At 54.3% G+C, this 14646-nt stretch overlaps 1 protein-coding gene across 1 annotated transcript in view; it reads left to right on the plus strand.

Moving 5' to 3' along the window:
* The first annotated feature begins 5580 nt into the window (after nt 1-5580).
* ADAM33 (ADAM metallopeptidase domain 33) overlaps nt 5581-14646 on the plus strand; it is a 31499-nt gene continuing 22433 nt past the window's right edge. The window contains exons 1-2 of the mRNA XM_030492451.1: nt 5581-5752; nt 8530-8612. Coding sequence (XP_030348311.1) covers nt 5632-5752; nt 8530-8612 — 204 coding nt within the window. The 5' untranslated portion in view covers nt 5581-5631. The remainder of the gene's footprint in view (nt 5753-8529; nt 8613-14646) is intronic.

A 14646-nucleotide genomic window follows, 5' to 3' on the forward strand; every position in this document is an offset into this window, starting at 1 on the left:
AGTTATCCAACAGCCATTCTGTGAGTTAAGAGGTGCAGCTCGAGAGCTTTAGCAGCAAGTAGTTCCTCACTTGGTGATAATACTGTAGCATTCTCCCTTCCTAAGGGTGGAAGTGTTTGCTTCTGTTAAGGATTTTCTGCTCAGGCATGCTTTAGTAGATCAGTATGTGATCTGGAGATTGTGCTTGGATGTTTTACACTGGTCTGGGGCCTCACAAAGAGTTTACACTCTGCTTTCTGAAATATAAAGCAAATATTCTCTTTGCACACAGGGAAAAGGAAAGTTTTATAGAGGAGCAGCATGAGATTGTTTGACTTTTCTCCCCAGAGGAGTAAGCAATTCCAAAGGAAATCAAATGAACATCAGGCCAGGTTTAGAGGAGGCAGGTCTCCTCCTCAGCCCTGTGTTCTCATCCATCCTCCTCTGGATCTCTTCACGAGGGATGCTAGCGAAGCTGACTCACCCCCATTCCTTGTTGTCATCAGGTCAGATAAAGCTCCTTCTGGCTGCAAAGCCTCCACTGTTTATAGTTCTATGGAAGGAGACTGTTGACATTTGGAGTCAGTGGTTCCAAGTCTCAAAACCTCTTTCCAAAAACTCAGGAAATTGTGCTTGTCTTGTGTGGATTCCAGCGTGGAGTCATCTCTTCTTCATCTACTGCTACACAAAGACTTTTAGGGTAAATCTGCAGATCTTGGGAAGCTTAAAGAGGGCAGAACTGTTTAACCCTTTTGTTGTTGGTTAAGCAGGAATGGTCATTGTTCATTTGTACCTTGTTCATCATCAAGTAAATGCAATAACAGCTCTTTGGCTTTGGATTGCCTCTGGATGTGCTGTCTGCAAACTGAATTTGAGGTGAGAAGCGTGGTGAACGTGTGGGTGAGGTAGACAAGGCGAGGAAATGGGTGGAGTAAAGAGGTGTAAAAAGCCACCTAATGCTTTGAAAAGTTCCTCATTTTAAAAGGAGAGGCTTATTTGCCCTTCAGAAGCACCTTTCATTTCCTCTTTCATGACCATTTCCTCTTTCATGACCATTTCCTCTAGTTCTACATTTTGTGCTGTAAATTCCATCCCGATGCACTTTTTATAATGGCATAGCAAGTCCTGGGGTTCTTGGTGGATATTTTTGGAGGCCTCTCTATGAGGAACCATCCTTAAGTTGAAAGCTCTGCCACCTCAGGCAGTGATGGGGCTCGAATGGATGTTGTCTGGGACATGTTCTTTCATCTCTGGTAAGTGGAAATATTGCCATGGAAACCAATTGCAAGGATGATATCAAAATACAGTTGAAGTGCCATCCACAGGGACCCTGACAGGCTGGAGAGCTGGTGTGAACCTCAGGTGGTTCAACAAGGCCAAGTGCAAGGTCCTGCACATGGGGCAATCCCAGACCAAACACAGGGTGCCCAGAGAAGCTGTGGCTGCCCCATCCCTGGCAGTGTTCAAGGCCAGGTTGGACACAGGGGCTTGGAGCAACCTGCTCTAGTGGAAGGTGTCCCTGCCCGTGGCAGAGGGTTGGAGCTGAATGGGCTTTAAGGGCCCTTCCAAACCATTCCATGATTTTATGAGCTTCTTGGAAGTTCCCCACAGAATGTAGTCATGTTACTGTACATCTAAGTATGGCCTGCTCCAGAGTGGCTGATTCCTGGAGAAGTGCTTCCCAGAAGGAATTCTGCTGTCTGCCTCTGTCAGTGGTACATTTGTTAGTGGTTGTGCCTGTAGGAGAACACAACTAAATGACTTTGAAGAGGAGGAGGCTGAAGAAAGAGCTCTGTCCTGTGCAAAAGCAGGTAAGCTGATCACTTCCACTTATCCATCCGGGTTTATAACTCACTTTTCCTGAATCAATGAACCTAATGTAGGAATTACTTCCCTGTAACTTTAATCCAGTAAAGATGATCTTAATGTATCAGTTCCTTTAGGCTGCATTTCTTAGTTGGTCAGTGTAGTGGCTGCGCTTCCATAAAGCTTGGAAGTGTCCTTGGACATGTTCATCGTGGCCTTGGAGAAGGATTTCTCCTGAACTGCTGTAAATGGAAAAGCTGGGATTCTTTCACACAGGCAAGGTTTGAAAGTCCAACTTTTATTACTATTTTCCTCCCTCCATCAGCAGATAAAGGGAATTTTCAGAGCCAAATTGGACCCTGCGGGAGGGTGAATGGCCTCTGCGTGACAAATGAGAGCCATGCTGATTAATACGCTTCTGGAAGGCACCCAAATTCCATGCTGATGAGGACAATTGTGAGAGGTCTTGACAGGAGAGAAGGCTTTAATGCAATCTCATTTGATCCATGTTCTGTTGCTTTCTAGATTTATCAGGAGCTACTTCAAACTTCATGATGCAAAAGAGAGTCCAACTCAGCTTCCCAGAGCTGTGCTGGCTCCTTCACTCAAGGTTGGTTCCATACATCCCAGGAATCATTGGAATCTGACTTGCTGGCCTCTGCCAGGTCCCATTTGAGTCATCTGCTGAGTAGCCAGCCCAAAGCTGCCTCCGGAGAGGAGTAAGTCCCTTGGACTCTGAGGTAACCAAGTGGATCTGGAGGAAGCAGCATGCCAGCCACATGATGAGGCCTTGAGGAGCTGAGTTCCTGTGGTTATGTGCAGGTTGAGTAGTCATTGTAACAGGACATTATGTGACATTTGGTCACATAAGAGGCTTTTTAGGGTGTTCTGTAGGGGCATAAGTTCCTATGAACGTCATAGAGCTGCCATCCTACCTTACAACTGTCCTTGTCCTTCACAGAAAGACTCATAACAGGCTAAGAGCAGTGGCATTTGTGGTGTATGACGCAATGTGTGGGTACCCACAACCTTCCTGAGTGCTTGTGGACTCCATGTGCTGGTTGTCACCTCCATGGCTATGGACAGTGAGTGCCTGGGAGGACAGGAATGCCCTGGAAACAGACACCAAGGGCTCTCCCTGTGCTTAATTCCCCAGTTGTGAGTGATCCTTCAGCACTACTCACACGTGCTGCTCTTGGCTTACTCCGGACACGCAGATCCCGGCTCCGGGCTCAGCTGCCAGGCTGTGACCCAGCTGCAGACCACAGCAGCTTCTGAAGGCTTTTGTCAGCAGAGGTATCAAGTGATGGGGGCTGTGGTCAGGGGGAGAACGCCTGTTCCTTTGCACAAAAAGACCTTTTGTAAGTTGTTCTGGAAAACCACCAGCCATTGGCAGCTCCATGCGGGGCCACGCACGTCTCTGCAGCCAACAGCTACACTCAGGTTCCCTGTGCTGGTGGGAGGCAGAGAGACCTCTGCCTTCGACTAGAATCAGACTGGTTTGTGTTGGAAGGGACCTTAAAGCTCCTCCAGCTCCAACCCCCTGCCACAGGCAGGGACACCTTCCACTAGAGCAGGTTGCTCCAAGCCCCTGTGTCCAACCTGGCCTTGAACACTGCCAGGGATGGGGCAGCCACAGCTTCTCTGGGCACCCTGTGCCGGCGCCTCAGCACCCTCACAGGGAAGAGCTTCTGCCTCAGAGCTCATCTCAGTCTCCCCTCTGGCAGGTTAAAGCCATTCCCCTTGGCCTGTCCCTCCAGGCCCTTGTCCAAAGCCCCTCTCCAGGTTTCCTGGAGCCCCTTTAGGCACTGGAGCTGCTCTAAGGTGTCCCCTTCAGGAGCCTTCTCTTCTCCAGGCTGCCCCAGCCCAGCTCTCTCAGCCTGGCTCCAGAGCAGAGCTGCTCCAGCCCTCGCAGCAGCTCCGGGGCCTCCTCTGGCCTCGCTCCAGCAGCTCCACATCCCTCTTGTGCTGTTGCCCCAGGGCTGGATCAGGACTGCATCCCCGAGTGCTGCTCTCAGCACTTTGCACTGGTTGAGAAAGTGGAGGACTGAATTAAAAACATCCCCTAACACGCAGTAACTTACGGGCTGCTGGGGGATGAGTGGAGCCTGTTGGCTGCCCAGGGCTTCCTCTGGCTCTTGATCCCTGCTCCATCCCACCCCTGGCTCACCCCTCCACAGCAGTCCTGGCCACCAACTGCCCTTTCTTGGAAAGACATTGGCAGGTCCCTGCAGCTCTTCACAGCCTTGTCCCTCTGGACCTTGCTGTGTTGGGATCTCTCCTGAGCTGTGTGCCAGGCTGCTGATTTACAGCCACTGCTGAACCTCTGCCCGGACCTGTGCAGGGCCAGCAATGTCCTCTCCTTCTCACCACCTTTCCACAACATCTATTCTTTGGAGTGACTTTCTATTTTGGCAGTGTTTGTCCTCTCATGGAAGCAGTGGGACCTGCACAGCTTTAGCAGGAGATGGTCTTCAGGGAGTCCTTCCTGGTGCTCTGCAGAGCTTGACTTAGGGCAGAAGATGCTTAGAAGAGCTTGTGGTGACAGTGAGGTGCTGCTAAATGGCATTAAGCCACCTGAGGAACAGTGCATCTGGGGCTAATGGGGGCTTCAAGGTGCTGTGGGAAGCCTCACTGACAGTGTCCATGTGTTTGCATCTGCTGCTTGTGCCCAAAGACCCCATTACCAGGACCTCAGCCCATGGTTGAGTGCCAGGAGGGCTCTGGCTGTGCTGCTGAGATTGGCTTTTTGGGCTGGAGAGGGGCCTGTAGGGACAGGACAAGGGGGAATGGCTTTAACCTGCCGGAGGGGACACTGAGATTGGATAAGTCCCCTGTCCCTTCCTCTTCCACAGTATCATCTTGTGCAGGGTTCCCCAGAGGTCCCCCAGAGCATGTTAGGTGTCTTCTGTCCTCATTTCTAGAGTAAAATCATTTGCAAAGCTTTAATTATTAGCATTAATCAGTATTATTATTTGGACTTTAAGAACTATTGATGAATCCTCTCAAGAGGAGAGTTGGGTGGCCCCAAGAAAGGACCTAAAAGAGATAGTGCCATCTGTGTGTGTTTGTGTCTGTGTGTGTCCATGTGTGTCTATGTGTGTCCGTGTGTGTGTCTCTGTCTGTGTGACTGACTCCATGTGTGTCCATGTGCATCCGTGTCTCTGTGTGTTCACGTGTGTCCCTGTCTGTGAGCATCTGTGTTTATGTGTGTCTCTGTGTGTCCATGTGTCTGTGTGACTCTGACTCTCTGTGTGTCCGTGTGTCCCCATGTCCCTGTGTGTCCCTGTGTCTGTGTGACTGACTCTATGCCTCCATGTGTCCGTACCTCTGTGCCTATGTGTCTCTATATCCATGTGTCCCCATGTCCCTGTGTGTCCCTGCATCCCCGTGTCTGTACATGGCAGCACCTCAGCCCCCCCTCGCTGAGCCGAGCCTCCCTCCTCTTTGATAGCCCTAAAGAATGAATTACATGAACATTAACCCCAGCCCCGCCGCGTCCCGATGCTCACAGCCACGTCTTTGCCCCCTCTCCCCCGCCGGGCTGGCGGATGTGGGTTCCCAAACGCCTTTTCCTCCCCTTCCCCATCCCTCGTACCCCGTGTCCCGCCGGGATACGGGCTGGGGGAGCCCGGGAGCCGCTCTCGCCTCCGCTCTGGTTCTCATTACGCGGCCGGGCTGGGCCAAGAACCGCAGCAATAAATAACGGCGAACAATGCCGGCCCCCTCCCTCCGTCCCTCCCTCCCTCCGTCGCCCGCCCCAGCAGCCTCCAGCCGCCGCTCGGGCACGGGGGCTCCGGCCCGGGGCGGGCGGCGGGCGCCACGGTGACGGCCGCGGGCAGCGGCATGGCCTGGCCCGGCGCCCCCCGCCGCGGGGACAAGGTTTGGGGGAGCCCTTGCTCCGTCTTGGGGTTGCTGGTGCTACTGGTGCTGCTGCTCGCCCCGGCGGGGGCCGCGGGACCGGCAGGTAAGGGGATGGGGGGTGTGTGAATGGATGTGGAGCTGATGGGGGGGGGACTGTCCTGGGCTTCATTGTGCTCCCCAAAACCTCCCTTCCCAGCCCCATCCCGTTCTAGCGCTGCGGTATGACTCTATATGGTCCGGTCGGGATGGGAGGGCTGGGATCGGCTCCTCATCCTCGAACGGTGGGGACCCCCATGTCCCCATCCCCAGCCGTCCCCACCGCGAACCTGGCTCCGAGTGGTGGCACTCTGAAGGAGCTGGTGGTGTTTATGCTGCTGATGTGTGTTTTGGGGCAAAACATGGCTTTTTCTGCTGTTGAGGAAATACATTATTCCCTCCCCGAGGTTCCTATTGCTTGGGGGGGGGGGGGTTCCAGGTTGGCGTTATCCCCCTGTATCCTCTCTTTTCCATCCCTCTTTCCACCCACAACCCCAGCACGAAGCTGGGGCTGATGCTTCTCCATGCAAAGCTCCCTTTTCATGATGGTTGTTTTTCACTTCCGAGCTTTGCTGGGTTCTCTGCTCCGGCTCAAAGTAAGTTTTCCAGCAACTCCAGAATAGACCCGTGTGAGCAGGGAGAGGAGCAGGGAGGGTGGTGGGAGCCAGGATCTGTTTGGGTAAGGCGGAGAGGAGGAATGGATGGGAATGCTGCCCGCTTCTTGGGGCTCCGGCATCCTCCGAACGCAACAGTGCAAACATCCCAAACACCAAAGCAATGCTGTTCCCGACACAGAATGGGCTGGGAATGAGTGTTTTCCAGGAAATACAAGAGAAGGGGGTGGTGGGAGACCCCCTCTGCTTTGTGTTTGGGTTTGTTTGACTTAGATTGTTAAGGCCTTATCCCATGCTCCGAGTCTTTTTGATTCCCAGCAAAAAGCTCTAGTCAAAACAGCAAGGAAATATAAGAACCAAGAGGATTTTAGGATGTGGCTCGAAGCCCAGCCCAGTAATTCCTGCAGAACGGCTGCCCCTCAAGTCCCGTCCTCTCCTTGGACAGCGTGGGAGAACGATGGGATCTGCAGCAGGGAAAATAGGATTTGGGTTTTCTTTCCCCCCCTTTTTGCATAATGGGAAGGCAGCAAATCCCACCGGAGCTGAACACAAGTCACATCGCAGCCGTGCCTCAGTTTCCCCATCAGTAAATGAGGGTGGTTGTGGCCGGGGGGTTGGAGGCCCCTTGTGCCTGTTCTCAGGAGAAGAAACCTGGGATGGTGCCACCACCTTATCTGCAGTTATTCCCGGAATCTGATTGCATGCTATATATAAGGAAAGCTGATTAAATGCCACTGTGCGATAGTGGCGGGCACGTCGCGGGGTGGATGTGGCCAGGCTGGGTACCTTGGTCATGTTAAACACTCCATCTGCAATTCCCAGCCTGCAATTCCATCTCTTTTTGCTTCTTTTTTGTTTTTCTTTCCAATAACTTTCTCGTTCCTCAAACCAATGGTATTCCAGTGCCTAAAGGGGCTACAAGGAACCTGGAGAGGGGCTTTGGACAAGGGCCTGCAGGGACAGGCCAAGGGGAATGGCTTTAACCTGCCAGAGGGGAGACTGAGATGAGCTCTGAGGCAGAAGCTCTTCCCTGTGAGGGTGCTGAGGCGCTGGCACAGGGTGCCCAGAGAAGCTGTGGCTGCCCCATCCCTGGCAGTGTTCAAGGCCAGGTTGGACACAGGGGCTTGGAGCAACCTGCTCTAGTGGAAGGTGTCCCTGCCCGTGGCAGGGGGTTGGAACTGGATGAGCTTTAAGGTCCCTCCCAACTCAAACCAGTTTCTGATTCTATGATTAAGCCAAATCCCCCCAGATCATTGCACAGGGAACCAAAACAAGCACATAAAATGATAAAGCCCTAAGCCCTGTTATTCCACTCCCTTAGTAAATAACTTCACCCTTTGCTGGGGAAGATGATTTGATCCAAGTGTTCTCTGACAACATTTGGCTTGGCGAGATGGTCCAACCCAGGACAGTTTTGCTAAACCTCATCTCTCTGCAGCATCACTTTTGTTTCTGTTGTTGTCCAGATTTAAGCCCCCGGTAGCTGCTCTCTCTGCTGCAATCCAATACAGCCACATTGTTTAGGAAAGAAAAAAACCTCTTTGAAAGTCTGTCTGTGTCTAATGGAGCCAAGGAATTGCTTGTTCTGCTCTGCCCGGGGGAGCTGGGATGGCTCAAGAGAAACCCATGATGGGCTGCAGCTATTTTAGCTCCTCAGTTCTCTGCCTGAACCCAGCGCTGGTTGGGAAGGTGATGGCTCGAATTCTGGGATGTTAAACTGTGCTTCCTCACCCCATAAATGATGATGATTAATGATGTGAAAGCACAAAGCTAAATGGAAAGGGCTGAAATATAAAAGCCGTGTGTGATTTGGGAGTGATGGAGCCAGGGGAGGATGCGCTGCCACCCTGCCCTTGCCCTGGATGCTTGGTGGGGTTTGCCTGCATTGGTTGGTGATGGCAAAAGGGATGGACCTGTATGCTGGCTGCTTCTCCAGGGTGGGTTTTAGGGCATTTAGGCCACTGGTTTGGGATATGGGTTGGCAGAAATGCTCCTGGAGGCTTCTAGGAGCAAAGCTGGGTCAGCAATGAGGGTGCTGGCCTGGGGAGAGGGCGATGCTTTGGCTTCATGCTGGTGTCCATCCCCCAGAAACACCTAAGAGGTGGCCCTGGTTGTTACCTGGAGTCCTCAGCTCTGTCCTTTGCCCCCCTTGAGGTGTCTACGGAGGAGCTCCCACTCTCAGGGGCTGGCACGGTCTGTTCATGTGCTCACCAGGTCTTCTCCTTCCCAGGGCCACCATCCCATGGAGAGCGGGTCACCCCACACTGGCTCCTCAGGGGCCGGACCAGACGAGCCGTCAGCCTGGGTGAGAAGGTAAGAGCAGAGATGGTTCCTCTGCCCTGCCCTGTGCAGATGGGTTCTGTGCATGGAGGTCTTCATGGTGGGACTCAGATGGAGGTGTTGAGCTTGCAGGACCTGTAAGCTGGATATTGGGCTTGTTCAGCCTGGAGAAGAAAAGGCTCCTGAAGGGGACACCTTAGAGCAGCTCCAGTGCCTAAAGGGGCTCCAGGAAACCTGGAGAGGGGCTTTGGCCAAGGGCCTGAAGGGACACGACAAGGGGAATGGCTTTAACCTGCCAGAGGGGAGATTGAGCTGAGCTCTGAGGCAGAAGCTCTTCCCTGGGAGGGTGCTGAGGCGCTGGCACAGACTTTTCCCAGAGAAGCTGTGGCTGCCCCATCCCTGGCAGTGTTCAAGGCCAGGTTGGACACAGGGGCTTGGAGCAACCTGCTCTAGTGGAAGGTGTCCCTGCCCGTGGCAGGGGGTTGGAACTGGATGAGCTTTAAGGTCCCTTCCAACCCAAACCACTCTGGGATTCTATGTCAAGTGTTGTCAGGACCCAATTAAATGTGGTCTTTACTACTGGGCTCTAAGAAGGATGGGCAAGAGCTACAGGGTGAGCAGAAAGGAGCTGGGCATTTTGGAGAGAGGAGATGGAGGTAATCTGTCAGACTGATGGTTTGGCTGGGGGAGATGGAGCAGTGGTATTGCCTAAAGGGAAAAATCTGCAGGATTTAAGCACGATGTCCTTGGGAATGCTGTGGGAATGAGGTGCCATCTCTTCCCATGGTTTCTCTGCTGGCTGCCACCCTCCCCACCACCCCACTGTCTCCAAATCCACTTTCTGAGATGCTCTGGAGCCCATGGCCTGGGTTTGGTGCCTGGCTCTGAGTCCATCACCTCCACAGCTGCCCATTGCAGCTGGTCCCTGTGCTCAGCAGCAGGGAGGTGCTGGGGGCTGTGGTCTCCTTTGGGATGATCAAATCACTTCCCAGCACAAGGAACACTAATGGGATGGTCGCAGGATCCTGCTTTGTGTTGGGGCTGAGTAGATCTGCTGCTGAGAAGACTCAGTGCTGGGAAATGACCTTCTCTGGTGGCATCTCCATGGAGCTCTGAATCCACCTGAGATGCCTCCATGTGAGACTTCCTTGCTCCAGGCAGCAGATACCAAAGGCAGAGTGAGAAACGCTTCTCAGCAGTGAAGCAGAGAGAGGCTTTGCACTGCCCTGCCTCCTCTGAGGAGGATAAGGAGGGAATAGGACAATGCCTATTCCCAGTGGAATCAGGAGTGCTGCCGGGAATTGCCCTTCTCCGGTAGCTGAAATAGCCCATCACATTGAGGATGCTGCGGTCAGCCTGCTGCAATGTTCCCTCCCTTTTAGCAGCCCCACATTGGTGTATATTTAGGTTGGAGGGCAATTGGGATGGGGAACACGTGGCAGCAGGAGGTGTATTTATACTCCCAGTGTCCAAAATGGTGCTGGGTGGGTGCAGATAGTGGGCATTTCGGGAATCACCCCGGGAATCCTGGGCTGGGATGGCTGGGCAGGACCCGGAGCATTTCCTGGCATCTGCTCTGCATCCCCTGGCTCCCAGCAGCCTGGAACAAGGAGGCTCCTGTTCCTCGGAGCGGGGGAAAGGAGGGGAGAGGAAGGGTGGTCGCAGCAGGGGAGGCTTCATGCAGGCAGGATAGTGACAACCAAAGGATGGGATAGAGGTGAACGTGCTCCCTGCTTGTGGGCAGAGCCCCATCCCAACCCATTCTGTCCTTGTGCTGCTGCTGTGTGTGTGTATCTTTAGGATCTATTTAATCCACCCCATCCCCACCCTGTCTCCTCCTGCTCTCCAGCAAAGATCCTGGCAATAAACAGGGCTGTGTGGTTGCTGTCAGCAATCCAGGCTGGGCTTTCCGGGTGGGACCCTGCCAGGAGACAACATCCCTGTGCATGGAATGATGGGTTGTGAAGCATTGTGACAGCCTCAATGCTCCTTTATCCTCAGGTGGGATGCTGCATGGTGGCCTGTGCCATGGTCCATGGGGATATCACTGTGTATCCTTTCCTTCCTCCCAGTGGGACGAGGAGGAGGATGGCAGTGGTGGCCCTGTGGTCCCATCGTGTGCGGGCTGGCACAGTGCTGCCTCCCCCCACGACACCCTCCTCTCTCCCCATTGTTCAGGGCTGAGCTCCCTGTGGGCTCTTTGGCTCCCAGCACACATGGAAGTGATTTGGGAGAGGCCACAGAGGAGGTCGTGGGGACCCTGATTGCAAACAGCTCCCTTGTCGCTGCTGGCTTGGGGTGGGATCCTGCCCCACTGCATCCTCCTCGTGTTCCTTCCCTCTGCTTGGGATGTGGAGGGAAGGATGTGGAGCACTGACCATGGGCTTTTCCAGCCTTTCAGAGCTGGGTGCGGAGGTTGTGCCCAACATCCTGGCTCGGGTGTCCCACCAGTATCCAGCCTTAAAGCACAGGAGTCCTCTGCCCCCACCATAGGGACCCACCAGCCTGTCCGTGATGTTCTCTGCCACATTTCTTCCCCCTTATAATTGTGTTTCCCCAAGTAGGGTTTCTTCCTGCAATGGCTTTAACCTGCCAGGGGGGAGATTGAGTTGAGCTCTTGGGCAGAAGCTCTTCCCTGTGAGGGTGCTGAGGCGCTGGCACAGGGTGCCCAGAGAAGCTGTGGCTGCCCCATCCCTGGCAGTGTTCAAGGCCAGGTTGGACACAGGGGCTTGGAGCAACCTGCTCCAGTGGAAGGTGTCCCTGCCCGTGGCAGGTGGTTGGAGCTGGATGAGCTTTAAGGTCCCTTCGACCCAAACCAGGCTGGGGTTCTATGATAAATAAACCCCGGGGAGCATCACTCGTGTGGGACCACAGCCCAGCTCCGGAGGAGGAAGGGAGGAGAAGACGCCCATGGGTTGGGTGGGCTGCAGGTGCTAAGGACACGTTCTGCTGCCATCTGTTTCCTTCAGGGAAGCCCTTTTCCCCTTGCAAGGTGTGGCAGCGCTGAGCAAACCCTGATGTGGTCCCCGAGCCAAGTTGGCTTTGAAACAACCAAAATCCTGCCTCTGCCCTTGATTCCCCCGGCTCCTGTGGAGCTGGCTGCTCCTGGGATGCTTTTCCAGTGAGCAGCTGGAGCCAGAGGCTTGTCCTTGAGCTCTTGGATCCCGATCCCGGTGTGCATTTAGTACAAGCTGATGCAGTCCTCAAGCTGTGCTATAGCATCATAGAATCACAGACTGGTTTGTGTTGGAAGGACCTTAAAGCTCCTCCAGTTCCAACCCCTGCCACGGGCAGGGACACCTTCCACTAGAGCAGGTTGCTCCAAGCCCCATCCAACCTTGTTCCAAGCCAAACTTTGCAGCTCGGATCCAGCTGCCTGGAGAGGACCTGGCTCATCTGTTGATGCTCCAGCTGCAAAACCCATCTCCAAATCCTCTGTGGAGCATCTCCTGGTAACTCCAGTCCCCGTCTTCCTCTTTACACCCAGGCTTGTATGTGCTTACTTAGGAAATGAGGGCTTATGGGACCGAGCAGATGGCCGGGCTGTGATTTGAAAGTGGCTTTTGGAGTTTGGCTTAACTAGTGATGTCCCAAGGAGCTCAGTGCTCTCTGAACCCGCTCCTGGGGGCTGCAGGGCAATGGGAGCTTTAGAGCAAGGATGGAGGAGGGAAACAACGATCATTTTCCCCCTTGAAGAGCAGCACAACCCCTTGGCCTCAGCTCTGCAAACATCACTGTGGTTTTTGTGATCAGTGGATTGAAACAGGAAAACAGAGTCAAGCTGAGCCCAATGGCTCTTTAGGCTGCTCCAGGCTGAGTCAAGGCCAGGGCACACTCATCCCAGCTGCTTTTCGCCTCTCCCAGCCCCTGGTGGGACTGGGCTGTGCTGGGATGCTCTGGAGAGGGACCACCACATCTGCATCCAGCCCCCAGATGGGGGAAAGTTGCTCCTGCAGCCTGTGGTGGGGACCTGTGAATCCCTTTGGGGCGACTGGAGAAAGAAGGTGGTGTTTGGGTGAGGGAGGAAGGTGCTGGAGCCCAGGATGATATTGGAACTGGGATGATGATGGAGCTGAGGAGGGTGATGGAGCTTGGGATAGTGATGGAGCTTGGGATGATGGTGGAGCTTGGGATAGTGATGGAGCTTGGGATGATGCTGAAGCCCAGAATGATGCTGGCGCCCAGGAAGATGCTGGATCCCAGAATGATGCCGAAGCCTGGGATGATGCTGATCCCTGCTCATTCCTAGTGCATTCCTTGCCCAGCAGGTCTTGGGGACCCAACTGCCCACCAGTTATGCTCAAGGCAAAATTATCAGTGTTTAACTCATGCAATGACTTTTCCTGGCCTTAGCGTTGGGTTATTTGGCTCCTTCCTGGCATGAGTGGTGCTTGTACCCTCCTTCTCCCTCTTTCTCCTGCTATTCATGCTCCCCACCACCTCTCCATGTGCCCTCAGGGGAAACTGAGGCACAGAAAAGGGGGAAAACTTCACCTCGCAGGGACTGAGCACGGATCCCATCAGAAGCAGTTTGTTTTCCAGCCTTTGGCAGCTTGGGATATGGAACGGTGCTTGCGAAGGGAGCCCGGGAATGCCGGGATAACCTTCTACACACACATATCCCTTTAAGACAGCAGCTGGGAAAGAGCATTTTGCCAGTAAAGGCCCTTAAGTCGAGGCAGGGAGTAATTGCTGGGGAATTCAAACTCGGGAAGGAGCCGGCAGGGATTGGGAAGGAGGAGGAGGAGGAGATGGGCTGCGGGGAGTTGGAGTTAGGGAGATCAGAGAGGGGAGCAACAGGCCTGAAGAAAGGGAGGGCGAGAGCGGGGGGGAAGAAAGGAATCGGCAGGAAAACCGTCCCATGGCCCAGACCATGTTTGGCCACGGAGGGATGTTTGGATAAGATCATGTTCTAAAAATACAGCCCGTTCCCACCATGGCTGCAGGAGGGAGCCCAGCGCCTCCCTCAGCACACAGGGCCCCTCGCTGGGATCCAGGACCAGGGCTGTGCCGGAGGGGCTCATTGGGAAGTGTCACAGCATTGGGCTCCGCTGGCTTTGCTGCTGGTTTCTGTAAGGACAGTGTCTGGTCTCCTTTACTGGAGCTGGGGTGAAGGTGTTGGAAGCAGCGGGAGGTTTTGGTTCTGTCACTGTGTCCCCATGCTGCTGAAGGCTGGGGTGATGGTACCTCCTTGCCCTTGGGAAATATGGCCATAAGGACTCAGAGCTACAGGTCTCCATGGGGCAGAAACATCCCTATGGGCACTTTGAGCTGCTTAATGGGGTGCTTCCATGTCTAGACCTCAATTTGGGGTGGATGTGGAGGAGCATCCATCTGGGAACATAAACCCCATGTCCTGGGGTGCAGTATCCAACTGCTCTACACCCCAAAACACTCCATCCAGTGGTGATGCCCTTTGTAAGCATGATGGTCCCCAGGAGGGTGGCCCTGGCTGCCAGGCTGGGGGTCCCCAATCTCCCCAGTACCCCGGGCATGGAGTGGGGACTGGGCTGCATAAGGAGCAAAGCTTTGCTGCCCATCTCCATAGGGATTAGCAGGGACAGCAGGATTTGACCTCTGTTTTAGCCCAAGCTGGGAATCACCCAACTTTACCCCCATCCCGCTGCATTCCTAGAGACCGACTGCAGACCCCGTGATGTTCCGAGCAGCCGAAGCCAGAGCCTTGTGGAGGCAGCTCCTTCCTCTCCCCTTTCCCTCTGGAGCTGGGAAAACCTCATCAGCTCACAGCCAGGGCCCTGCAATGGATACAGAGCACGGGGCTGAGGACTGGCAGCCCGCCGGGCTCCCTGCATCCGTTATGGATGGGGAGGGATCAAGGGATGGAGACGGAGCCAGCCACGCCGGCTGGGCCATAAACAGGAGACAGGGTGATGCTTTAGTGTCCTGGAGCTGGGGAAGAGACATGGGGACATCAGAGGAGGGCTCTTGGGCTCCAGCCCATCCTGTCACATGCAGATGGCTGTGCTGGTGTGGATCCCTGCGTTGAGTTCCTATTTAACACCCTCCAAAGTGAGGGAGTGAGTAAAACCACCAGCATCCTGGGGAA

The sequence above is a fragment of the Strigops habroptila genome, chromosome 7 (genome assembly GCF_004027225.2).
Source record: "Strigops habroptila isolate Jane chromosome 7, bStrHab1.2.pri, whole genome shotgun sequence".
Classification (NCBI taxonomy): domain Eukaryota; kingdom Metazoa; phylum Chordata; class Aves; order Psittaciformes; family Psittacidae; genus Strigops; species Strigops habroptila.